This window comes from Ictidomys tridecemlineatus, chromosome 10, assembly GCF_052094955.1.
Source record: "Ictidomys tridecemlineatus isolate mIctTri1 chromosome 10, mIctTri1.hap1, whole genome shotgun sequence".
In the NCBI taxonomy this organism is placed as follows: Eukaryota; Metazoa; Chordata; class Mammalia; order Rodentia; family Sciuridae; genus Ictidomys; species Ictidomys tridecemlineatus.
The window spans coordinates 89,665,937-89,693,294 of NC_135486.1; the positions used below are offsets into that span (position 1 = coordinate 89,665,937).

A 27,358-nucleotide genomic window follows, 5' to 3' on the forward strand; every position below is an offset into this window, starting at 1 on the left:
CTTAATTATGCAGCAAAACTACTGCAAAACCATTGTGCCTAGGGGTTTTTTGTTTTTATGACATTTTTTAACAATGCCCTATTTTTTTCCAAGTCTTAATAGTGGTCAAACTTGTATTTCTTCTTAAAATCAGTTATGAAAAACTTCTTTCAAAATTGTTGGAAAGTAGTTGTTGACAGTATTCGCTATTAAAATCTTTTTATTTAGATACTGAAGTGTTACAATGCTAGTGTAGAGGATTTTGTATTTCCTGCACCAAACTTCCCATGACATTACAATCCATAGTATGTGTTTATAAACATTAGTTATAATATTGTTAACTAAAAACTTTTATTTTAATTTCCCTAGTTTTTCTGCTTGATATCCCTCATTGTATATCAGGATTTAATCCATATCACAACATCACATTTAGTGAATGTCCCTTTGATCTCCTCTAGTCTGTATTCTTATACATCTCATGTGACCTTTACACTTTGGAGAGTAGGAGTATTGAAACTAGAATTGCTCTACCACTCAACTACATCCCTTTATTTTTTGACACAGGGTCTTGCTAAGTTGCTGAGGCTGGCCTTGAACTTAAATCCTCCTGTCTCAGGCTTCCAAATTGCTACAGTTACTGGCTTCTACCAATGTGCCAGGCTTGACCTTGACACTTTTAAAGAATAGGTATTTGTGGGGCTGTAGATGTGGCTCAGTGGCTGAGTGCTTGACTAGCACTCGTGAGACACTGGGTTCCATCCTTAACACCACATACAAAAAAGTAAGCAAATAAAATAAAGGCGTGCTGTCCATCTATAATTACCAAAAAATAAAAAAAATAGCTATTTGTATAAACTCCTGAATTTTGTCTGATGTCTGATGTTTTTTTGCAAGATTAGACTGAGATTATGGATTGGGGAAAGTATTATTAGGAACTATGTCTTTATCACATCATATTAAGTAGATGATAGCAACATGACTTTTTATTGGTGAAAACTTTGATGAATTGGTTAATGCATTTCTTTTTCTTCTTCACTTGTTTTAATCTCTTCATAGTATTATTTATTCATTTTGATCACCTTTACTGGATGGTTGTATATTCTGTTGTGATATCCTTGCAAAAAACCAACTTTGGTCTTAATTGATCTTCTCTGTTTTCTTTTTCATTACTTTGCTCTTATTTTTCTTTTTTCCCCTCTTTTTTTGGAGACAGATGACTTTTAGATTCTGCTGACACAAGTCCAGAATCCTTGGGGAAGTCAGTTTTAAAAACTTTAACCAGGGCTGGGGATGTGGCTCAAGTGGCAGCGTGCTCGCCTGGCATGCGTGCGGCCCGGGTTCGATCCTCAGCACCACATACCAACAAAGATGTTGTGTCCGCCAAGAACTAAAAAATAAATATTAAAAAAATTCTCTCTCTCTCCCCCCCCCACTCTCTCTCTCTCTTTAAAAAAAAAAATAAATATTAAAAAATTTCTCTCTCTCTCTCTCTCTTTCTCTTTAAGAAAAAAAAAAACTTTAACCAAATTATTTGTCACTATAATTTGAAATTTTCTTACACAGAATTGAGGGACTGTTATACAATAAAGGCCTCAAAAATGGAGGTTGAGGCAGTTTTTGTCAGCAGGACCACACCTATTCCTCCCTCCCCCCTTTTTTTGGGTAGTGCCAGTCCCCACTCATGTCAATGAGTAGAATTTCTGATATTAAAAATATTCCTGATATTAAAAAGTTATTTTTGTAGCTGATACTCTCAGTTAAAGGAATTAAAGAGGGCTGGGGATGTGGCTCAAGCGGTAGCGCGCTCGCCTGGCATGCGTGCGTCCTGGGTTCGATCCTCAGCACCACATACCAACAAAGATGTTGTGTCCGCCGAGAACTAAAAAATAAATATTAAAAATTCTCTCTCTCTCCTCTCTCACTCTCTCTTAAAAAAAAAATAAAGGAATTAAAGAAGTTAATGTAGTTAGCAGTATACAGAGCTGAATGTTAGATCTCAGTAATAACTTTTAACTTCTACGAATAACATAAGAAAAATTTATTGAATTTAACTCTGCTTATATTTTCCTACTCTAATAAAATTTGTTAAAGTAGAGTAATTTGAAATAAGAAGGTAAAATAAAGTTAAAATTGGTATTTTTTTCATTTCCAAAATGGAAAGATTGTGACTTAAAGAATAACTTTATACATTTTTGTGATTTGACTGCTAAATATTTTTCATTTGATGCCAAAAGGATCTTGTTCCTTTGTCTAGAAAATTCAGTTATTGCATGAGAGTGTTAATACTTGATGATGAAGTTATTTACCATAGTGCCCAGAGGTTAATAAGTGTTCAGGAAAATTATCTATGCCCAAGTACAAACTTTTTTAATACTTTCATCAAGGTAACCAGCTTGTATAAGAGTTATTAGATTCTTGTATAAAGTCTGTCAGCTCTACTTAATCTTTGTCACTTGATAATGAATTTAACTCACTTAGGTCAGTAATAACTTCAAATCTACAATGTGTTCATCAGGTTGAAATTACCTTTTGGTAGGATTGAGGCTTTTTGCTCTTTACTTTTCTTTCTTTTATTTTTTTAATCCTTAGGAATTATGCTGTTTTACTTTCTTAAGTATGGTAAAATCACTGGACATGCAGAAAAATTCTCAGCTAACATGATTTGACTCCATTCCACACCTCTTTATTTTTAAAACAACCTTCTCTGAATCATTTGAGTGAACAATAGCTAGATTATAAATTCATAGATTTTGATTTTCTTAAAAATGCTATATTGCCTACATAAATGACTTCATTGAATTAATTCTAAAATAATGAAGGTTGATTCAGCTGAGTTCTCTTTCAATCCTTAGTTACTAGTTTTTAGTATGTAGTTTTATATGAGATTAATTTACTTTGTATAAATAAGCAAGTACAAATAGGGTGAGGAAAACATAGTATGTAGAGATATTTTTTGACAAGAGCTAGGTAAGTTCCCTAGAGCACTAGAAAAAATAAAAAATGAGAGGAAGTGGAGACAAGGTTTTATAGTAAAGAGTTCAGGGTAGAGACCAATGATATGCCAGCAATCTTTAACAGCTAGATCTGATTTTATTCCTGCTTAGATGGGTCTTAGTGCTAAAATTATTTAATGTAATGTGGAACAACGAATCTTATCATTATGCATTATTTATAATGTACTGATAAAATAATTAAAAAGTAAAATTATGTAATGTAGTCTGAGAAGTTATTTTCATGATGGCCAAGAATTGTTAGAAGAAAGGTTATGTATTTGTCCTAGTTCTTATATACATAGCAACATTGTTTTTATGTAGTTAGCTTTGATTAAATACTATAGCTTTAAAATTGTATTCTAGCAGTTATATATGTTTGTCTAGCCCTATGATTCAACTACTTGTCCATTAGCCAAAATGGTTTGCTTCTACCACACGAGTGGTTATCTTTAACTAACAAATAGCTTTTTTGATTTGGTTTAGGTAATCTCCACCTTAGTTCATTTTTAATTATTTTTTATCTTACCAAACTAATGTACTTTCTTCTTCTTTCAACTACTGGTTGCTACCCTCAGAAAGAGAGATGTTTACTTTGTACTATAACTTTGATTATGTGGTGGTATATTTTATGACACATCACCATCTTCATCTTCTGTGGATTTGTTGACTATAATTACACATAAAATTGTTTTTTAATTTTTTTATTGTATGAGAAGTATGTAGGTCATAAAAGACATATACATATACCTTTAATATTAAAATACTATAATAACAAAGGTGTATGTGTGTGTGTATACATATGTATATGTATACATATGTATATGTAATGTGGTCTAAGGAGTTATCATGATGGCCAAGAGTTGTTAAAAGAAAGGTCATGTATCTGTCCTAGTTAAACACAAATAATTTGCTTTAGATCATCCCCACCTCAGTTAATTTTATAATTATTTTTTATCTTACTAATGTACTTTCTTTTCTTCCGACTACATGTAGTCTTAGACTCATCAGTGAATACATTAATTTGGTTGCTACCTTCATTGCATACATACACACACACACACACACACACATATATCAGATTATGTGCTCAACCTTCTCTGAAGATTCCTGAAAAATGAGGGTCACCTCAAACTTGAAAGAAGAAACTTACCTATCAGGACAGTGAAGGATTTTTTGGTTTGTTTTTAATGTAAAATCACAATGTTTTACTAAATTAGAATTCTTAAAGATCATGAATACTGAAATACTCAGTGAAATGTAATTAGGAGTTTTGTGGCTTTTGGAAGAAGTTGTCCTTGGGTGGAATGAGATCTGTAGGGAAGATGAGAAGATCTAAAAGAATGCAGACAAAGAATAAGGTGGTAGCATAGTGTGACAGAGGGAGAAAAGGATGAGCTCCTGGCCTGAGGAGCTGTCTCTTTTAAGGTGCAAACTGGTCCAGACTCTTTTGCTCAGTTGTATTTTGGAAAGATAGTTTCCCTTGTAGGATATAAATACTATAGCAGTCACCTCATATTTCAAGCAGTTTGAAAAAATTGTTTCAGTGAGGTACTAGATGTAAAAGTGGAATATAAGTTGTAGAAGTTTTTTGTTTAAGAGAGTCTGTGACACACTGTTTAATTTTGTTTTTTAATGTATCTTTACAATCTGCACAAAAAATTTAATCCTAAACTGGAGAATGCTCTCACTATATAGATGAAAGACAGAAAAATCAAGTATAATTATTTACAGTTCTTTATTTTATTTTAACCACATAATCTGCATATTTTTCGCTGTGCTTATTTCAATAGGAAAGAAAAAAGTAATTGTATTCATATATTAACGTACCTATATTTTAGAGGAATATAGTAGAATCATCAACTAGGACAGTCAGTACCAAACAACTGAAAAGTTGTTTATAATATTAAAATATTATAATTTCCTCAGCCTGAATTTAGAGTATCAGAATTTAAATATCTTTAGTGATACATAAAAACATAAGCATAACTAAATCAATACGTGGTAGCATAAATTATAGCACTTAGTGATGTAAATGTTTTGCAAGACCTTTTACTCTTACTATAAAATTAAAATAACATGAATTTGTATGGTAATATGTTATATATAAAATTATAAAAATAGAAGAAAGTAGATTTTAAAAGTAGAAGCAAAAGGAATCACTTAGAATTGCCTAAGGATATTATTGAAAACACTAATTGTGTTATGCTAATTGGATTCAAACTTGCTTTTCTTTCTCCCAGTATTCTGTAGTTCACTTTCTAGTGTTTAACAAAAATTAAAGTTAAGATGAAATTCATTCTTCCTCTTTGAAGCTTCCTCTTTGAATTTGGAGCTATATAACATAGGATGCTGTGACTGATTGTATTTTCTCTGACATGCATATGTTTGGTATTCTGTTTCTTGATCATTAAGACATTAGAGATTTCATTGAAGAAAAATATAATCTAAGTTAATATAAAATCTTCTGGGTGTGGTGGCGCAAGCCTGTAATCCCAGTGGCTCCATAGGCTGAGATAGGAGGATCTCAAATTCTAAGCTGGCCTCCGCAAAAGCGAGGTGCTAAGCACCTCAGTGAGACTCTGTCTCTAAATAAAATACAAAATAGGGCTAGGGGTGTGGCTCAGTGGTTGAGTGCCCCTGAGTTCAATACCCAGTACCCCCCTCCCCCCAAAAAAAATCTAGGGATTTTTATTCTTTTCCATCTTTTGATTTCTGAACTGTTTTAAAATTTTTTGCCTATTGTATGTATTGATTTTCTTCCTTATATTTATAAGTTATTTATGTTTTGAGCCTCTGTTAGTTGAATGAATATGAAGGTGATTATTTTCATATTTAACTATTTTTATTGTTACCTAGTAACTTCCAGTATCTATCTTGTGCTCTTTTTCCTTAGTCTGTTAGATACAAATCTTGTTATTTCAGTTTTCCTTTGGACTTTTTTAAAAAAATTTTTAGTTGTTGACAGACCTTTATTTTACTCATTTATTTATATGCAGTGCTGAGAATCAAACCCAGTGCCTCACATATGCAAGCAAGTGCTCTACCACTGAGCTACAACCCCAGCCCCTCCTTTGTACTTTTGAGGGTGTTTTGTTTGTATGTGTTATTTAAACTTTTTCTTACTTATAGTTATTTATTTTTTAAAAAATGTTTATTTAGTTGTAGATGAACACACAGTATCTTTATTTATTTTTATGTGGTGCTGAGGATTGAACCTAGTGCCTCACACATACAAGGCAAGCACTTTACCACTGTGCTACAGCCTCAGCCCCTCTTCCTTATATTTATAAGTTAGTTATTTATGCTGGAGTTGTGGCTCAGTTGTAGAGCCACTTGCCTGGCATGTATGAGGGGGTCCTGGGTTCTATCCTCAGCACTACATATAAATGAATGAATGAATGAATGAATGAATGAATGAGTGAATAAGATCCATTTACAACTAAAAATATATTTAAAAAATTAAGTTATTTATGTTTCTCCAAAAGTAACTGCTAGTCTGAATTTTATTTCTTTTTGGTTTTATTATATAAATGTGCAACTCTAGGCTCTATAGTCTTATCCGTCTTTAAAATTTTTTTTTTTGTTGTTTTTTAGATCTTTTAATCACAGGTCCCCCTGTCCCTGCCCTTATATCTCATTTATCGATGAATCCTGACTTTTTAGTCTTTAGACTTTCCCATTGATCAGATCAGATTTTGCTGATTGCATGCATGGGGCATATTTCAGTATGTTGCTTTATGCTCTGTTTTCTGCAAATTGGCAGTCCAGTGCTTATTGAAACTAAGATTTGAGCCCTCTAGCAAGACTATAAGTGATAGTGTATTCTTCCATAATTTAGTATATTCTTCCATAATTTCTGATGTTCATTTTTTTGTTAGCAACCATTGGTGCTCAGTAATGACATCAGTTAATTTATTGGGGTTTGTAAATTGAATCACTATAATTCTCTTATTTTGTTTTAACTCAATTAATTCTATAAAGGTATGTTTCCCTCCCACCTACTGTTTAGTTGCACAAATGGTAAAGTACATATAGGAAAGGCAAAATAACTCCTTGTTTCTTTCCTCTTCTTTAGTCAGTTTTTAAGATGTATTGGTTTGCTTTTATCCTCAGGTGACCATTTTTTTTTAAAAATATGTCCTGATAGAGCTGGGGCTATATATAGCTCAGTGGTAGAGTGTTTGCCTAGCACATGTGAGGCATTATGTTCCATCCTTAGCAGCATCACAAAAATGAACAAATAAAAGCATGCTGCTCATCTACAAGTACAAAAAATTAAAAAAATATATATTATGGGGGCGGCTCAGTGGTAGTGCACTTGCCTGGCATGCATGAGGCACTGGGTTCTATTCTCAGCACCACATACTAGTAAATAAAATAATGGTCCATCAACAATTTTAAAATATTAAAAAAATACATTATGATAAACTTATAGATTTAAACATTTGGTATGTTTCTGTTCATTGTAAGTCTTACTTTAATACAAATTAAATTGCTTTTTGACTAGTTGGTGCCAGTGTCCTTTTGTCATGACCCTGGTAATTTTTGGTAGCTTTTGGTATGTCAAGATGTTCCAGACATATCTTGTACATTTTGTTTTCCAGACCTGCTATTTAGCTACTCAATGAAAATTTTAGTTCTAAATATATAAGTGAATATTCCAGATTTTTGCTTAGTCTTTTTCCTCTCCACAAGGTAAACCCTGTTATCATTTGGCTTTATACCAGAGTCCTCACTTTATACTCCTGAGTATTGAAAGATTCATTGACTGCCTAAGGTGACATTAGCATATCCAGAACTCAAGTAGTCTGACTCCAGAAACCCCGAATTAGTTGCTATGCTAAACTACTGCTGTTAGACCACATTATTCTAGCTGAGTGGTTCCATTATTCTGGTTATTTCATTATGATTATTGTAGGTGCCTTTCACTTAGTTCTGTTAAAATCAAATAATAAGCCATATTTCTAAAAGTTGTTTATATTCTTTTCTCTAGACTCATCTCCTGGAAACACTGTCCTTAGATGAGGCCAGATGCAGATGCCCAATTCAGTCAATGCTTTTACAAATTGCTAACACCATTATTTCACAGTTACCTCTCATTATGTTAGCCTTCTGGTCATGGTGGTGTACACTTATAATCCCAGCTCTTCAGGAGGACAAGGAAGGAGGATCACAAGTTTGAGACCAGCCTGGGCAATTTAGTGAGACCCTGTCTTAAATTAAAAGAAAAGAAAAGGCTGTGGAATGTAGCACATTGGTACAATGCTTGCCTGGCAAACCTCAATACCACAGAAAGGGAATGGGTAGGTAGAAGTGAGGGGAAAAAGAAAAGGTCATATTTGTAATTACCTTGTGGAAGTTTTCCTGGTTTTGATATTACAGGGTTTGGGTCTTGTAAAAGCAGCAAGAAGGCTCCTCTTTAAACCTTGATTCTTGTGATTAAGTCAGAAAGATTGCAGACTATAGCTCAGAGTAGCAGATATATATGAGTTTATTAGAAAGGATAGCAAAGGGGGAGAGTGAGTGGGTCCTCTCAGAGAAGACAGGGGCAGTATGCCTCTTCTGCCCTCCAATTTTATTGGGAGTCCCAGGGAAGTTTGTAGAGAGTCCTGCCCAGGTCCACCTCTCGACTTTTGGTTGACAGCAAGGTGATGTCAGACTTTCAAGTCACCACTGTCATGACAACTCTAGGTCACTTCAGCTCATGCCTGACCAGTTGTAATTGGAACCTGTTCTTAGAAATTTTATGATCAGGGGGAGTTCTAGAATCTGGTGTGTGAAAGGGTCACAATAATCCCCCTTTGGGGTAACTTGTGTTCCTCTCATTGGAATTATTTTCAGCCTGCATTTCTGCAGATAACATTTTACTGAGGAATGTAAAATATCCTGTCCACTTAATTCAGGCAGGGCTGCAGATAAATTGCTTTTCAAAGGTGAAAGCATGTGTGTGTTAGCATAGTGGGCCCATTTTATAGAGTATTCCCTTAACCTCATGTTCATTTTCCACTCACATCTGTCCACTCTGTCATTGAAAAGGGACAATAACAGGATTGAGGCTGAAAAATTTTTAGATAACCCAATTTATCAAATATTCAAATATTACTCATTTATGGGTTGATCTCATTTGTCCTAAGCAAAATTCAAAGGCAAAAAAATGATATGTTCTACATAGATAACATGGGTCAGATCACTATTTCACCAGATTGAATATGGGCTCAAAAAAGACCTAGTTTTTTGAGACATACAGTACATTATCATTATCTATAGTAATATCCATTATCTACGATTCAATGGCACAACAGAATTTCTTATACCTGTTGACTTATAACTTAGAATTCATTGATAAACCTTCCCCATTTCACCTCATCCCCCACCTTTTGATAATCACCACTCTACTTTCAACTTATGAGATCAAGTTTTCTTTAGATTCCACATGAGTCAGGTTATAATGATACTTATCTTTCTGTGCCTGGTTAGTTTCACAGCATAATGATTGCCATTTCCATCCATGTTGCCACAAATGACAAAATTTCATCCTTTTATTGCTGAATAGTATTCCTTTTTATCCATGTACCAGGTTTTGTTTATTCATTTATCATTTGGTAGACACTTGCTTCCATTTCTAGGCTACAATGTACATAGGAATTCAGATGTTTCATCAACATACTGATTTCATTTCTTTTGAGTATGTACCCAGTAGTGTGTACATACTAAGCATGTACCCATTAGTAAATCCATTGCTAGATTATGTAGTCGTTATATTTTTAATTTTTTGAAAAGATTTTCTTACTATTTTCCAAAAAGGCTGTACTAATTTACATTCTCACCAACAGTGTGCAAGGGTTATCTTTTCCCCTGAGCAATAATAACAAAAACCAGCATGGGATTGGAACTAAAACAGACTGGTAGACCAATGGTACAGAATAGAGGACGTAGAGACTAACCCACAAAATTACAATTATCTTAATATTAGACAAAGGTGCCAAAAACATTCATTGGAGATAAGATAGCCTCTTCAACAAATGATGCTGGGAAAACATGAAAATCCATATGCAACAAAATGAAGTTAAACCCCTATCTCTCACCATGCACAAAACTCAACTCAAAGTGGATCAAGGACTTAGGAATTAAACCAGAGACTGTCTGTCTAATAGAAAAGTACACCCTAATCTTCATCATGTGGGATTTAGGCCCCAACTTCCTTAATAAGACTCCTGTAGTGCAAGAATTAAAATCAAGAATCAATAAATGGCCCTTTCTTATCTTGAAGCATTTCTTTTTCTATTAGTTCTAGAAGTTTCATAGTCTTCCATTTAAATCTGCTCTATTTTGAGTTGATCTTTGTAACTGATGAAAGAGAAGTGTCTACTTCATTTTTTTTTCATGTAAATGTTCAATTTTCCTAGCACCATTGATGGTAAAGACTGTCTTTTCAACAATGCATGTGTTTAGCATATTTGTTGAAAATCAATTTGATATGAGGATTTATTTCTAGGCTGTCTATTTTGTTCCATTGATCAACATGTGTTTTTGTGCCAATACCTTGTAATCTTGATTATTGTAGCTCTGTAATTTGTTTTGAAATTAGGCAATGTAATGTCTCCTGCTTTATTCTTTTTGCTCAAAATGCCTTTGGCTATTTGGGGTTTTCAATATTTCCATGTACGCTTTGTTGGGGGAGGAGGGTATTTGGGATTTAACCCAGAGGTGCTTTACCATTGAGCTATATCCCTAGCTTTTTTAAAATCTTTTACTTTGAGATCAGGCCTCACTAAGTTACTCAGACTGGCCTAGAACTTTGAATCCTCCTGCCTCAGCCTCCCAAGTTGCTGGGATTATAGGCTTCATATACATTTTAGGATTTCTTTTTTTTTTTTTTCCTGATTTCTGAAGAATGTCTTTGGTATTTTGAAAGGAATTGCATTGAATCTGTAAAACACTCTGGATAGTATGGATATTTTAACAATATCAGTTCCTCTAGTCCAGAAATATAGGATGTCTTTCTACTTTTTTTGTGTCTTTAATTTCTTTTATCAGTGTCCTATAATTTTCATGGTTAAAGATATTTCACCTTGGGGTTGGGGATGTGGCTCAAGTGGTAGTGCGCTCGCCTGGCACGCATGCGGCCTGGGTTCAATCCTCGGCACCACATACAAACAAAGATGTTGTGTCCGCTGAAAACTAAATATATATATATATATATAAAATTCATTCTCTCTCTCTCTCCCTCCAAAAAAAAAAGATATTTCACCTTTTTGCATAAAGTTATTTATTTTTCTTTTGTTTTTTTTGTGTGTGTGGGGGTAGCAATTATAAGATAGGATTGTTTTCCTGATTTCTATTTAAAATAATTTCTATTGGCACATAATAGTGATGCTGACTTTTGTGCATCCTATAATTTTGCTGAATTTATTTATTTTTATAGTTTTTTGAGTTTTCTGTATAAAAGATCATGTCATTTACAAATAGTGGCAGTTCAGCTTCTTTTCTAATTTGAATGGCCTTTATTTCTTTTTCTTGCCTGATTTCTCTGGCTAGGTCTTCTAGTGCTCTGTTGAATAAAAGTGGTGAAAGTGGCCATTCTTGTTTTGTTTATGATCTTAGAAAGCACTCAGCTTTTCCCCCATTCAGTATAATGTTAGTTGTTCTTTTATTGTAAATGGCCTTTATTACATTGAAATACTGAAATTCAAGCCATCAGGATTAATCTTCCAGTATTGATGAATTTGTGTATACTTTATTAAAATTAAATTATTGGCATGTTTAATTTAATTAACAAAACTTTATTTAAATAACTTTGTATGTATTAACTATGTATACTAAGTTTAGCTATGATCTGAAAAACTTTATTTTTAAGCTTTATATGTCCTTTGACTTCTAAGTGCTTTATAATTTGATTAGGGCAATGAAATAAACAGTCATATTTTGTCATTCTCAAGAATATCTTGTGTTATACCCTATTTTAGTGATCGTGGTGGAGAAGACCCAAACCAGAAAGTAATCCATGGGGTTATTAACTCCTTTGTTCATGTTGAACAGTATAAGAAAAAATTTCCCTTAAAGGTAAAAAACCTCCTTTAAAAATATAATCAGATCTTTAATTTCTTGAATTATTTGTTGCAGTTTTTTCCTAATATGATTTTAATTATTTTATTCAGTTTTATCAGGAAATCTTTGAGTCTCCCTTTCTGACTGAAACAGGAGAGTATTACAAACAAGAAGCTTCAAATTTATTACAAGAATCAAATTGCTCACAGTATATGGAAAAGGTAAGAAATAACACATACCATAATTACATACCTTTACTTATTATATATCTGGCATGGTTTTATTTAACATAATTTTTTAGTTAAAATATTCTTTGGTGAAAAAAGATTCTGTTTATTTCATCATTAACTCTTAAGTTATGATAACATACATTTATTAGTAAGCCATTGCTCTTACTATAGCTGTTATACTTTTCATCATGCTTAATAAATCCTGATTGCTTTTGATAAATTCTGATTGCTTATCATTAAGCATAATTTTGCTTATCCGTTAAATTAATACATATATCCATTTGGGGTATATAATAGGTTTGTGTGCTTAGTGATTTGTTTAAGAAATAGGATAAGTACAGAAATTAGGTGTTTGGACTCTTACTATTATTTTTAAATGGAAGGAAAATAAGATAATTCTAGATAGTTGTATAAGTTACTCTTTTAGTCTGTTAAGTTCTTGGAAGGCTGATTATAAGCAGAAAACTTACAGAAAAATTTTAACTAATCATTAACCAGGGGCTGGGGTTGTGGCTCAGTGTTAAGAGTGCTCACCTAGCATGTGCAAGACACTGGGTTCGATCCTCAGCATTACATAAAAATAAATAAATAAAATAAAAGTATAAAAAAAATCAATAAAACAGCACATTATCATGTTTAAAATTTCACACTTATTTTTGAGTAGTAAAAAGTCACATCATAAATTTAATCATCATAGAAGATACATTGAAATTTTTAATCAAGGTTTTTATCTGAAGTATTGGATTCAAATATTTTATTATTGGATGCCTTTTGTTAGTTGGTTTAACCAAGAAGATAAAATATCTTCCACTACAGTGGAATACCTATAGTCTATTCTCCATAGAACACATGTCAGGAATCATCAGTGCTTCTGATATAATGTTACACAGTCCACAAAGCCCAGAACTAGAAGTCTGAGTTAATTAATTCTCTTACTACTTTTATCACTAAATAATGCTAGATCTTGAGTGAACAATCTAAGACTTTCCCCCCATCCATTAAGTACAGGTTAGTCTAGGTAAGTGGTTCTTAGCTCTTAGCTTTTATTGCATCTTAAACTTTTTTTTAAGTGTCTAGATGTAAGTCAAAGAAATTGTACAAACAGTAACCATGATGCATACAAACCTTGTTATATCTGACTCTCAAGAAGAGGCCATGGCAAATGATGGAAATACTTCAGATGTCTATCAAGAGTTGAAAGAATAAGCAGTTGCTAGGGGTCTAGCTTGGTTGGTAGAGGACTTGCTTAGTACCTGAGAAGCCATGTGTCAATGCCCAGCATCACAAAACAAAACAAATAGCAGATGTGGTATATACACGACAATGGAATAGTATTTGGTCTTAAAAAGGAATAAAGTACTGATACAATGTGGATGAACTTTGAAAATGTTAAGTAAGCCAGACACACACAAAAATAAATATTGTATAGTTTCACTTATATGAAGAATTAGGCAAATTCATAGAGAAAAAATGCAGATTAGACATTATGTGTGGAAGATGGTGTGGGATGTTATTGCTTAATGGTTATAGAATTTCTATTTGGGTTAAGGAAAAACTTTTTAAAAATAAGATAGCTATGTAACATCAGAAATGTAATTAATGTCACATGAATTAGATGTTCATGAAAATGATTAAAGTAGCAAATATGAAAATATATTTTAAGATGATTTTAAAACATTTTGTATTAATATTATATTAATATACCAACTATGTATTTTAAATTGTGAAATTATATTTGAAAGTGCTAAAAAAATTGTAGGGAATTGAAAATAAATTATGTTCAGAAAATGGTGTTAAGTAGTTTACTACAGGAAATGGTGGTAAACCATATTTACTTCAAGGGCCAAAGTCCTAGATTTTGATCACAATATATTATGTTAATTAACAGACTCTTTAGGATAGCCTTGCCCTTTTTCTCTGCCCTAGTTTTGGCTTTTCCCCATCTACCAATGTTATTGTAGCTATTTGAAGACCTGTATTGAGGCAATCCAACCTAATGTATGTTTACTTTGATATGTACCTCCTTTCCCCAGGTCACTATTGTTTTACTTTTCCCCTTCTTTTATCCTCCTGCAACCACACTCTAATTCCTGTTGCATTTAGTAATCTAGTAAGCTGTTTAAAGTCATATAATACGATATAAATCACTATTAGGCTTAATTTTTAAGGGACATTTTTTATTATATTTTGATCAAAAGCTTGTTAACCAAAATGACTTTCTCAATTAATGAAATTATGCGATGAATACCTTTTTAATCTAGGTAGCCTCTTGCCTACCCTAAATTTCTATGACTGTCCTGAACTTTGACTTAATGAGTTAGCATAATAGAAGAGATAGGAGTATGGGACTCTCCACAGTTTTGAGCCTCATTTTCCTTGAAAGATATCTAATTAGGTATCCAGGAATGATTTTTCCTTCCCACCATTACCAGGCAGCCCTAACTTCCAAACAGTCAAGTGTACATAATTCCATGGGACCAGTTAGGTTCAGAGTTTTTAGTCACATAGCTTCACATCACAGAATGTCTTCTGAGTCTACAAATTTGTATATATATGTGCCATGCTAACATAATTTTCATCACAACAGTATTGGTTGTTTTGTGTTGAAAATTAGTCAAATTCTCTGGTTCTTATTAATGTTGACTAGAGTGTTGTTTTGTACCTTGATGCTCTTTTTTTCTTTAATTTTTTTGTGTAGGGCTGGGGGAATGGGGTATGGGGAATGGGGATTGAACCCAGGAGCACTTAACTACTGAGACACACTCCCATTCTTCCCTTGCCACTCGCTTTTTTTTTTTTTTTGAGACAAGATTTCACTAAGTTGCTGAAGCTGGCTTTGAATTGTGATCCTCCTGCCTCAGCCTTCTGGGATCATAGGCATGCATCACCAAACTTGGCTCAATGCTTTTTATATACGATATAAGCTTTTGTAAAGTTTTTTTTTGTGTGTGTGTGTGTGTGTGTGTGTGTGCTGGGAATTGAACCTAGGGCTTTTTGCATGCTAAATAAGCAGTCTACCACTGAGCAGTATCTCCAATCCTAAAATGTCTTATTTGACTTTGACTCTGATTAAGTATATTTTGACTTTTAAAATTTTTAATGAAATATTTATCATAATTAATGATCATGTACATACTGTGTTTGTTTCCATTTTGTGAGAGCAGAGACCAAAGTAAAATAATTAATGTAATCTACTTGATGTAACTAATTTTTTAGTTTGGTAGTTAATTATTCATATAGAAACCACATGTTCTGGTATTTATTGTTACCAACTTATCCTGTTGCATGCTAAGTTTTCCATATAATATGAAGATTAGGGTTAATAAATAAAGATAACAAGCAGACTTTATTCTTGTTTATAAGATTGTGATGGAATATAGGTGAACACTGGTAGCTTAAATAAGACTTTGTAAATGATTTATGGATTGTGGGTTTAAATTAGTCATGTAAACCTCATTATCTTTTCTTTGTTTAGTAGAGCCATTAAAATTTTAGCTGCCTGAGTTACTTACTGATGTTATAATCTTTTCTGTACAGGAAAACTTTGTAGCTTATTATTTTAAGAATATATTTTTATAGGTTCTAGGTAGATTAAAAGATGAAGAAATGCGATGTCGAAAATATTTACATCCAAGCTCGTATACTAAAGTGATTCATGAATGTCAGCAACGAATGGTAGCAGACCACTTACAGTTCTTACATGCAGAATGTCATAATATTATTCGACAAGAGAAAAAAAATGGTAAGTGCTAACACACATAAGTGTGAGTAGAAATTCAAGTATATCTCATCTTCCACCCACCTTAAATTTAAAAGCATATTTTTTGATATCTTTAAAATATTTTATATATATTTTTATAGATTATTACTGTATTTTGAAAGACTTTTGGAAAGTTCATATTCAAAGTATATTCTTAAGTCAAAAAAGAAAAACTGGAAAAATGTGTTTATGTAGTTTAATTTTTGGAAAGTTTATATTCAAAGTATATTCTAAAGTCAAAAGAAAAACTGGAAAAATGTGTTTATGTAGTTTATATATCAAAGAAGCTACTTTCTTTAATATGTTAGTTCCTAACAGACAGTAGGAATAAAGGCAAAGGAAATATGAATATATTTTAAATATGTGAAGATGTGCATACTCAATTCAAAATCGGGGAAATATAAAATAAAAATACACTGTGATACCACCAAATAAATGGTAATTATAACCAAAAAAAAATTAAATGATTCAGAAGAAGGGAAAATAGAATTAAGAGTTATTGAATAAGCCAAGCGTGATGGCGCATGCCTATAATCCTTGTGGCTCAGGAGGCTGAGGTAGGAGGCACTCAGGTTCAAAGCCAACCTCAACAATTTCATGAGGCTGTAAGCAACCTAGTGAGACCCCATCTCAAAATAAATACATGAAATAAAAGGGCTGTGGATGTGGCTCAGTGGTTGAACACCCTAGGGTTTAATCCCTGATACCACAAAAATAAGATTATTAAACAGCAGTTAATAAACATAAGACATGTATGCCACACCTATGTAGAAAACTAAACATTGATGAAAGCAACATTGATTTATAAACCCAGGGCAATCTAATATAACCCACCCCCACACACTGCCTTGCCACTTTTTGTTAAATACTGAAAATTGTCCTCTTGGCCTAAGAACAGCCAACATGATCTTAAAAGAGCATTTTAGAAAGACTTTTAGAGGATAGCAAGACATGTAAAACCAAAGTTATGCAATGAGGCATTGATATAAGGATAGGCAGATAGTCCACTGAAGTGAAACAGCCTATGCATATGTAAACACTTGATAAAGTCCCTTAGTTCAGAGGTAAAGTGCCCCTGGGTTAAATTCTCAGTAAAGTAGGGGGAGAAAGAGGTACTACAAGGTAGTACCACAGAGCAGTGAATGAAAGGTAGTCTTTTTCTATACATAATGCTGAGAAAAAGAAATTTGATCTCTACCTCAGATCCCTTATACAAAATCAATTCACAGGTGTTTTTTAACTACATGTGAAAAGTAAAACAATAATACTTCTTGAAGATAATATAGGCGAATTATCTTTATAACCTTGTGGTAATGAATAAAATTTCAAATGGGACACAAAAAACAGTAACAATCAAAGAAAGAAGGATCCAGTAGACTACATTAAAATGAAAAATTTTGGAACATTGAAAGTCCTTTAAGACAAAGGGAGCATCAAAAGACAGTCATAGGTTAATATATTATAGTGAATGGAAAAGATTTATATCCAGAATATAAAATAGTCAAGAAACTTCAATAAGCATTGCAGAATAGAAGCTATGCAAATGGCCTTACATGTACACTTAAAAAGGTATTTCAGTCTCATTAAATTAGGGGAATGTCAATTAAACACACAAAACCACAGTAAGATATGAATATTTCCTTATATATATTTTGGGGGTTGGGGTGGGGTACCGGGGATGAACTCAGGGGCACTTGACCACTGAGCCACATCCTCAACCCTATTTTGTATTTTATTTAGAGACAGGGTCTCATTGAGTGCTTAGTGCCTCCCCTTGCTATTGCTGAGGCTGGCTTTGAACTTGTGATTCTCCTGTTTCAGCCTCCCGAGCCACTAGGATTATAGGCATGCGCCACCACACCCAGCTTCCTTATATTTTGATATACCATTTTAAAGACTGAAAAGAAGATGTATTTGGAAGTGTGTAGAGTACCAGGATTTTGTTGTATGCTGGGATGAGAGAATAAATTGATACAAACACTTTGAAAAACTGACACTGACCACTAAAGCACAATCTGTGCATATTTTATTATCCAGCAGATCTTCTAGGCATATAACTCCCACCCCAGGCATGTAGGTATGTACTAAAAGATATGTATAAGAATGTTCATAGCAACGTTATTTGTGATATCTCTAAACTGGAAGCAACTCAAATGTCCAGTAACAGTGGAATGGATAAATACAATATATTTGTACAATGGAATATTACAGAAAAGTAGAAATGAACAGATTAAAACTAAGTAGAACCTTATGATCCTTATAAATACTATTTTGAAAAAAGATGCTAGTCATAAGAGAACTGCATGATTCCATTTTTATTGATAGCTCAAAGATTAATCTGATTTAGTAGTCAAAGCAGTGGTTACCTTGGCAGAGGAACAAGAGTAGCGACTGAGGATGCATGAAGGGAACTTCTGGGTATTGGTTAAGTTTGTTTCTTTTCTTTTTTGGATACTGGGGATTGAACTCAGGGCAATTGACCACTGAGCCACATCCCCAGCCCTATTTTTTAATTTTATTTAAAGACAGGTTCTCACTGAGTTGCTTAACGCCTCGCCTTTGCTGAGGCTGGCTTTGAATTTTCGATCCTCCTATCTCAGCCTCCTGAGCTGCTGGGATTACAGGTGTGCACCACCATGCCCCGATTAAGTCTGTTTCTTAACCCTAAGTGTGATTATATGGGTGTGTTTTGTGTTCACTTGTGATAATTCACTGAATTGTACTCATGATTGGCATACTTTTCTGTTTCTGTATATTCTTGAACAAAAAGTTTAAAATAAAACTCACTGCACTAAGACATCATATTTCACCTCTCATTGTCAGAGATCAAAGTGTTTGATGACACTTTCTTGGCAAGGGACTTTCCTGTTATTGGGATCTCTATTTTGAAGGAACTGCCTATAAGATTGACTCGGCAATCCCATTTTTCAAGATCTATGCTACATATATTCTTGCCCATATATAAGATTATTAATCGCAACATTATATAATATCATCAGATTTGAAACAACCTTAGTTTCCATTAGGTTTTAAGTAAATGTAATATGCCTATATGGTGAAGTACTCTGCAATTGTAAAATATCTAGAAATGCTTTATATACTAATATAAAATACCTCTAAGTTAAAATGTGTTTTGCAGCTACAGAAATACACTGCACTATTTATATAAAAAGGATCAGGGTAAAGAATATATATTTTTATGAATATATAGAATATGTATATGTATATTTTCTTGAATGTATATTTAGAAGGATAAACTACTGTAACTACTGTAACATTGCTCTCCTGTAAGGAGGGAGACGGGGTGGCTGGGAGATAAGGCAAGGGGGATGTAACCTATATACTCTTGTATTTTGGCATTTTGAGCTATGTATTATCTACTAATTTAAAAATATCTGGGAATTTAATAATGAAATTTCTTTTCCCCCTCAGACATGGCAAATATGTATGTCTTACTCCGTGCTGTGTCTACTGGTTTACCTCATATGATTCAGGAGCTGCAAAATCATATCCATGATGAGGGCCTTAGAGCAACCAGTAACCTTACTCAGGAAAATGTGAGTTGTGTATAAGGAAATAGAAAGTGTTTTTTTTTTTTTCTTAATAATATTTATCAAGAGTTCTTCTTTTGACTGTTAGAGAGGAAAGAAAAAGTCTTGTCAACAAATAAAAAACATCTTTATTCAAATATTTTAAACCTAGAATTTGTTGGACCCATTTTGGAATTATCAAGTTATTATTAAACCATTAAATGAGACTCTTTCTTAGCCACACTGATATGTTCATTTAGCAGTTAACTTCTCAGAAAAAAATTTGTTTCCTATTTGTTCTTGTTTATTTGTAATTGGCAAATTACAAATAAATTACAAATATGTTAGTGACCTTCACATCCCTATTACCTTCTCAAGAGTACTCTACCAACCAAATAACAATATTTACAAATTGCATTTCTTTCATAGATGTTTCATCATGATGGACTACCTTTTTGTTATTACTAGTATTTGCTTGATAACAAGATAAATATAACATGAAATGTAACTTCTACCTTAGTTGAACTGATCTTTAATATAGTTATCTGTGTATGGACATCGTTGCTTAAGAATGCTTATTAGATGCTCATTATTGGTATTGTAGACTTGTCTTTAGCAAGTAATAATTCTTAGTTTTTATGTTTTCCCATGGGAAATCATAAGTTTTCCAATTTTGTGGAATAGTTGGTTGTCTTATTTGTTACTCTTCTTAGTTTACATTGTTAGGTTTATAGAGTCAGGGTATTGAATTAACATTGAGCATAGAACAATGGAGTCTTGTGTCAAGGCTGGAAGATGGAAATGTAACAAAATGCATTTGCAGTGAATTCAAATCCGCTACCTTAGATACTAACTTCTCCAGTTATATGTGTAAGAAATGGGAGAAAGAAAGGCAGAGAGAAAGAAGGAAACGTAGTTTTCCTTGGTAAATTTTACACTTTTGTTATTGTTGTTGTTGTTTTAGGGATTAGAACCTAGGGCCTTGTGCATGCAAGGCAAGCACTCTACCAACTAAACTATATCCCCAGCCCATAACTTTGCTCTTAATCTTTAACAAGACTAATTGTATTCTTGATTTAGTTTAAAAGGTGGTTTTATATTTTGTATTTTATATTTAAATTTAGATGCCAACACTGTTTGTGGAGTCAGTTTTGGAAGTACATGGTAAATTTGTTCAACTAATCAACACTGTTTTGAATGGTGATCAACATTTTATGAGTGCATTGGACAAGGTAACTTTAACATATATATTATATGTATATAGACTAGATGCATATAAAATTCTCTATCATTTGTTAAGTAGTGTCAGGATTAGGCTTCTAAGTAGGAGATTTTTGATCTAGACATGGAGATAAACTTTAAGTAACTAACTTAAATCTGAAAGTCAAAATAGGAATAACATAAGTTTTAACTTATTAAATGAATTGTTAAACTGAATGCCTGTGTAATTTCCTATTATTATGCTATGTAAGCAGAATTGTTTATAAACTAGTATCTTCTGAAAATGTATGTATGATTTTAATATTCTTTAGTACTGATTATTTCTTCACATATACCACATAGGCTATATAAAATATTTGAATGGAAAATATATTTCACAAACTTGATTATGTTATTCTATGTAGGAAATTTGTAAAGTTTTTTAAAAGTAGCATTATTTTATTTATGTTCAAATTTTAGTTTAAAAAATACCTTGTAATAGGAATGGAGCTCTATTGCTTTTGGACCTTTGGCAAGGCAGAACAATTTGGTGGAAGTGTGTGGTGGAGGAAACATGTTCACCTCAGGGCTAGGGAAGGAGGAGAGAGTTTCTCAATATCCCTTTCAAAGGCATGTCCCGGTGACCTGCCTGCCTTTATTAGGCCCCACCTCCTAAAAGTTCTGCCACCATCTATGCACCAGTGTCATAGACTGGCTACCAAGTCCTCAACACATGGCCTTTGGGAAACATTTAAGATTAAATCATAGTAGATGGGTTTTTTTTTTTTTTTCTTGGACAGCAGTTATAGCATATATTGAACCACCTGAACTTTTGCCCTAGTGCTGGTGGCTAATTTTTACACACCTGTTTTCTCTTTAGGCCCTTACATCAGTTGTAAATTACAGAGAACCCAAGTCTGTCTGCAAAGCACCTGAATTGGTAAGTTTGATGGTTGCTTAAATATAATGTTATGAAATGAGTTAGTATTTGAAAAGGAAAACTGAGCACAATCTCAAATTAATTTTTTTGGGGGGGGGTAGCATTTTTCAGAAAAAAATAGATGAAAAATTATTTTCTACATACTGTTTTTTTAAAGAATAACTGGAGGAAAACATTTTATTATACAAAGTTTGGGTTTTAAAGCGTATCTGCTTTAGCTGGGTACTGTGGCTCACTCCTAACATCCCAGAGGCTAAGGAGGCTGAGGCAGGAGTCTCGAAAGTTCAAAGTCAGCTTCAGCAACTTAGCAAGGCCCTAAGCAACTCAGTTAGAACCTGTCTCTAAATAAAATACAAAAAAGGGCTGGAGATGTGGCTCAGTGGGTAAGTGCCCCTGAGTTCAATCCATGGTACTCACAAAACAAAACAAAACAAAGAGTGTATCTGCTTTGAAATAATATACATTATTTTTATGGAGATTTTGTTATATTTATAGTTAGTAGGAAATCTGGTAAGTTGTTAGTAACCTTTGAAGGAAACTTGCTTCCAAGGTTATTCTAAGATTTTAAAAAGTCATTGTTCTTTGTCAGAAATTACAGAACTACTCAAAACTCAACTACGTGTTCTTTTAGAAATTTATATTATTTTTATCCCTGTTTTGTCAGTTTTTATTTGATTTTTGAGTTTATTTTGTTTTTTCCTTCTAGTGTTTTGTGTTTTTAAAATTTACCTTGCCACATATATTTTAAATTAAGTAGTTCATGTTCATGATTTTTAAAACATTAGTCTAGAATGTCAAAGCTTCCATCTGTTGATTTTATTTTGTATTGTTGCCACTTTACCTTCTTTGAGGCATGATAAGTCTAGAAGGGCCCTTTATAAGACTTATTATCAATTTCTATTTGAGCTTGCGAAGTACTGTGACAACTTACTAAAGAAGTCAGCAAAAGGGATGACTGAGAATGAAGTAGAAGACAAACTTACGAGTTTCATTACTGTTTTCAAATATATTGATGATAAGGATGTTTTTCAAAAGGTAAGTTATAAATAGAAAAGTTTTGATTTGCATCAACTGCTTTGTGTATTTTTGAACTTAAAGTCATTAGAAAGGAAGTAAGTTTAAAATTTTTTCTTTAATGTAGTTCTACGCAAGAATGCTGGCAAAACGTTTAATTCATGGGTTATCTATGTCTATGGATTCTGAAGAAGCCATGATCAATAAGTTAAAGGTATTGTAAACTTTGGACATACCAATGCCCTAGAATTTATTCCACCAGTACATAAAGACGTTTATTGCAGCATTGTATATAGTAACAGGAAATAATTCATCAACAAGGACTGGATGGTTAAATGTATGCTGGTGTATTCATATAATGGGGAGATACAAATACTGCATTAAAAGGACAAAATGTCTCCATATATATTGATACGGAAAGATCTCCAAGATAGTTTCTTTACAAGAATTTATAATACTTATAAATGTATTTTCTAAAATATTCCTTATAAGTATTAAAGTGCAGTTGAACTTCAGTTAATTTTATATCATTTTAACTTATACACTGATAAAAATAAATTTTTCATCACTTCATAGCTGATATTAAAAATATGTCTTAAATACTCTCCTTTTTTAATTGACTGTGACTAGAGGATTGCCAATAATCTTTCAAGTATATTTATGCTATGTATAAGCCCAAAAGATATCTTACTAATAGTAATAAAGCATTTTGCAGTGTTGAAATAGCTATGTGGATTGTTATAATAGTTTCTATGTTTAAAGTTAATATTTTAAAATTATTTCATAATTATGTATTTTCTTTCACTTCTACATTGAAAAGGAAAGAAATTTTTAAGAAGTTTTAAATAGCTTCTTGGGGTTTTAAATAATGTAGGCCTTGGGTGTAAGCATTACATGCAAGGATTTTTAAAGAACTAACATTAGCAATACATTCTTATTAATCATTGTGATTTATTATTTTTCTTTTTGAATCTTTTTTTCACAGCAAGCCTGTGGTTATGAGTTTACCAGCAAGCTACATCGGATGTATACAGATATGAGTGTCAGTGCTGATCTCAACAATAAGTTCAACAATTTTATCAAAAACCAAGACACAGTAATAGATTTGGGAATTAGTTTTCAAATATATGTTCTACAGGTATGAAAATGTGTTTTCTTATTAGCATTTATGAATCATCTCAGTATGCTGATATAAAGAATTAATAACTGAGTGCCTAATGGCTTCCATAGTTACAATGATTCAGAATGAAATGTGCCATGATAATACTTTTGATTTTTATTAAAATTTTGAGGAAGGAAAAAGAACTTAATGCTTAAACATTTTATAAATATTTTATTTCAAGTTTTGGGTTTTTTTCCCTTCTAGGCTGGTGCATGGCCTCTTACTCAGGCTCCTTCGTCTACATTTGCAATACCCCAGGAATTAGAAAAAAGTGTACAGATGGTAAGTTTGCAGGAAGACATTAACAAATCAAAGGAATTTTAGTTGTGCATGCTAAGCACATACTATACACTGATCCATACCCTCAGGCCCAGTAATTGTTTTTGTATTATATCATTTTCAGTGTTTTCCCTAAGTCTTAATGGCTTATGTGCTAGAAAAATATGTTTACAAATTAGAGTCTGTATCCTTCAGAAAGAATGAATTATTATGTTTACTAGTCTCAAAACTAAAATGTTGAGAGTATAAAAGCAGTTCCTTGTCATGATTTTTCTCTTATTCTTAGTAAATCTAGTATCTGTTCTTTTTTTTTTTTTTATCACTGAGTTATATGCTCAGCCCTTTTTTTGGGCTGGGATGTTGGGGATTGAACTCAGGCGCACTCGACCACTGAGCCACATCTCCAGCCCTATTTTGTATTTTATTTAGAGACAGAGTATCACTGAATTGCTTAGTACCTTGCTTTTGCTGAGGCTGGCTTTGAACTCAGGATACTCCTGCCTCAGCCTCCCGAGCCATGTGGATTACAGGCGTAAGCCACTGTGCCTGGCTTAATATCTATTCTTAAGCAGTTTTAAACTTAGAACTTTTTTATATTGGAAGAAAGTTTAGAACCCAGCAATTAAAAAAAAAAATCTTAATTCCATTTGAATTTTGAACCATTTATATACATTATTTACCCCTTATAATATTTTTATTTTTGCCTTGAAATTTAGATAAATGTATGTGGAATGAGAAATAATCCTAGAAAAGAAATTTAAGTAAAAATTGCTTTAAACTTTGACTAAGTAGAAACCCTAGAATGCTGACCAAAAAGTTTCTAAAGAAACCATGGAGAACATCTTTTTTTTTTTTTTAATAACAACTGTTTATATAATTCATACAATATACCATTCACTTTAAAGTGTCAGTGATTTTTTTTTGTTTCCATAACATTTTTTTTATTCTTTTTTTTTCATCCATTTTTTATTGGTTGTTCACAACATTACAAAGCTCTTGACATATCATATTTCATACATTAGATTGAAGTGTGTTATGAACTCCCAATTTTACCCCAAATGCAGATTGCAGAATCACGTCGGTTACACATCCACAATTTTACATAATGCCCAATTAGTAATTGTTGTATTCTGCTACCTTTCCTATCCCCTACTATCCCCCCTCCCCTCCCCTCCCATCTTCTCTCTCTACCCCATCTTCTGTAATTCATTACTCTCCTTGTTTATTTTCCCATTCCCCTCACAACCTCTTATATGTAATTTTGTATAACAATGAGGGTCTCCCTTCATTTCCATGCAATTTCCCATTTCTCTCCCTTTCCCTCCCATCTCATGTCTGTGTTTAATGTTAGTCTTTTCTTCCTGCTCTTCCTCTCTTCTCTGTTCATAGTTGCTCTCATTATATCAAAGAAGACATTTGGTATTTGTTTTTTAGGGATTGACTAGCTTCACTAAGCATAATCTGCTCTAGTGCCATCCATTTCCCTGCAAATTCTATGATTTTGTCATTTTTTATTGCTGCATAGTACTCCATTGTGTATAGATGCCACATTTTTTTTATCCATTCATCTATTGAAGGGCATCTGGGTTGGTTCCACAGTCTAGCTATTGTGAATTCTGCTGCTATGAACATCGATATGGCAGCATCCCTGTGGCATGCTCTTTTAAGGTCTTCAGGGAATAGTCCGAGAAGGGCAATAGCTGGGTCAAATGGTGGTTCCATTCCCAGCTTTCCCAGCAATCTCCATACAGCTTTCCAAATTGGCCGCACCAATTTGCAGTCCCACCAGCAATGTACAAGAGTACCCTTTTCTCCACATCCTCGCCAGCACTTGTTGTTGTTTGTGTCAGTGATTTTTATCTAGAATGCTTAGGAACTAAAATCTTTCAGATTTTTTTCCCCCAATAGATTTGAGATTATTGAATAACCATATCTTATGGGTATGAAACCAAGTCTAAACACAGTTCATTTATGACAATATACACTTTATGTGCATGGCCTGAAGATACTTTTATAGAGTATTTTTAGTACACCTGCCTTTTGACTGTGACCCACCATATGAATCATATGAAGTGTGGAATTTTTTGCTTGTGGTATCATGTCAGCCTCAAAAAGTTTCAGATTTTGGATCATTTGAAATTTGAGATTTTCAGATTAAGAGTACTTAAACTGCAGAATATCCACAGACTTTGGCTGCCATCATTTTAGAACATTTTCAATACCTAAAAATTGACCCTAAAGAAATCTTCTATTTATTAGTGGTTCCTGTTCATTTTTCCCTTATCTTCTCCTTCCACTCTAGGCAGTTTACTTCCTGTCACTGGATTTGCCTATTTGAATATCTCATGTATGTGGGATTATATCAGATGTAGCCTTTTGTAAGACCATAAGCAATTTAGTAAGACCCTGTCTCAAAATAAAGGAATGTAGCTGAGTGGTAAAGCACCCCTAGGTAAAATCCCCAGTACCAAAAAAAAAAAAAAAAAAAGAGAAAGAAAAAGGCAAGTATTTTATTTTTGTCTTTTTTTTTTTTTTAAATACAGTGTAGACTCTAGAATCGTACTTCCTGATTTCAGATATTTGTTATAAAATTAAATATACTCTAACTTTGGGAAAGTAACTTTTTAATCTTTTGTTAAACCTCAGAATATTGATAGGAGAATGAAATGAGATGATCCGTTAAAGCACTTAGTGTGGTATTTAGTAAATACTCAGTGGCAGCTAATAGTAGAAATAATAGTTACAGCAATTTTATTTGTAGCAGTGGTGGTGATAGTAGAGGAGAGTAGTATTACTGGCTGTAGAGTTGAGGATACCACACACAGGTAGACTTTTAGTAGTCAAGTTTGGGACATTTTACAAGAAATAACATGAAGAAGAGCATCTATCTTTGGATGATCAGAACATTATGTTAGGTTATTAAGTGTTTTGAAGTTGCAAACTAGGTCCCTGGGGTAGCTAGATAAAGCATTTTAATCTATTTGTGACTAGGCAGGAGAAAGAACATTGACACTGTCTCTTTTGACAGTCTTAAAACTTACTTTTCTTTTGGGGGGCCGGGATTGTGGCTCAGCAATAGAGGGCTCGCCTCGTACGTGCGAGACCCTGGGTTTAATCCTCAGCACCACATAAAAATAAATAAGTGAAATAAAAGTATTGTGTCCAACTACAACTAAAAAATAAATAAAATTTACCTCTTTTTAAATTGAAATTTTACTAAAAA

General features: G+C 33.0%; 1 protein-coding gene across 4 annotated transcripts in view; it reads left to right on the plus strand.

The window, feature by feature from the left end:
• Cul2 (cullin 2) overlaps window positions 1-27,358 on the plus strand; it is a 94,678-nt gene that overhangs the window by 55,197 nt on the left and 12,123 nt on the right. For all 4 annotated transcript variants that reach the window (XM_078023398.1, XM_005330838.3, XM_005330837.3 and 1 more), the window contains exons 7-16: window positions 11,939-12,035; window positions 12,131-12,241; window positions 15,830-15,992; window positions 19,443-19,567; window positions 20,665-20,772; window positions 21,621-21,680; window positions 22,587-22,715; window positions 22,822-22,908; window positions 23,680-23,832; window positions 24,061-24,138. In XM_078023398.1, coding sequence (XP_077879524.1) covers window positions 11,939-12,035; window positions 12,131-12,241; window positions 15,830-15,992; window positions 19,443-19,567; window positions 20,665-20,772; window positions 21,621-21,680; window positions 22,587-22,715; window positions 22,822-22,908; window positions 23,680-23,832; window positions 24,061-24,138 — 1,111 coding nt within the window. The remainder of the gene's footprint in view (window positions 1-11,938; window positions 12,036-12,130; window positions 12,242-15,829; window positions 15,993-19,442; window positions 19,568-20,664; window positions 20,773-21,620; window positions 21,681-22,586; window positions 22,716-22,821; window positions 22,909-23,679; window positions 23,833-24,060; window positions 24,139-27,358) is intronic.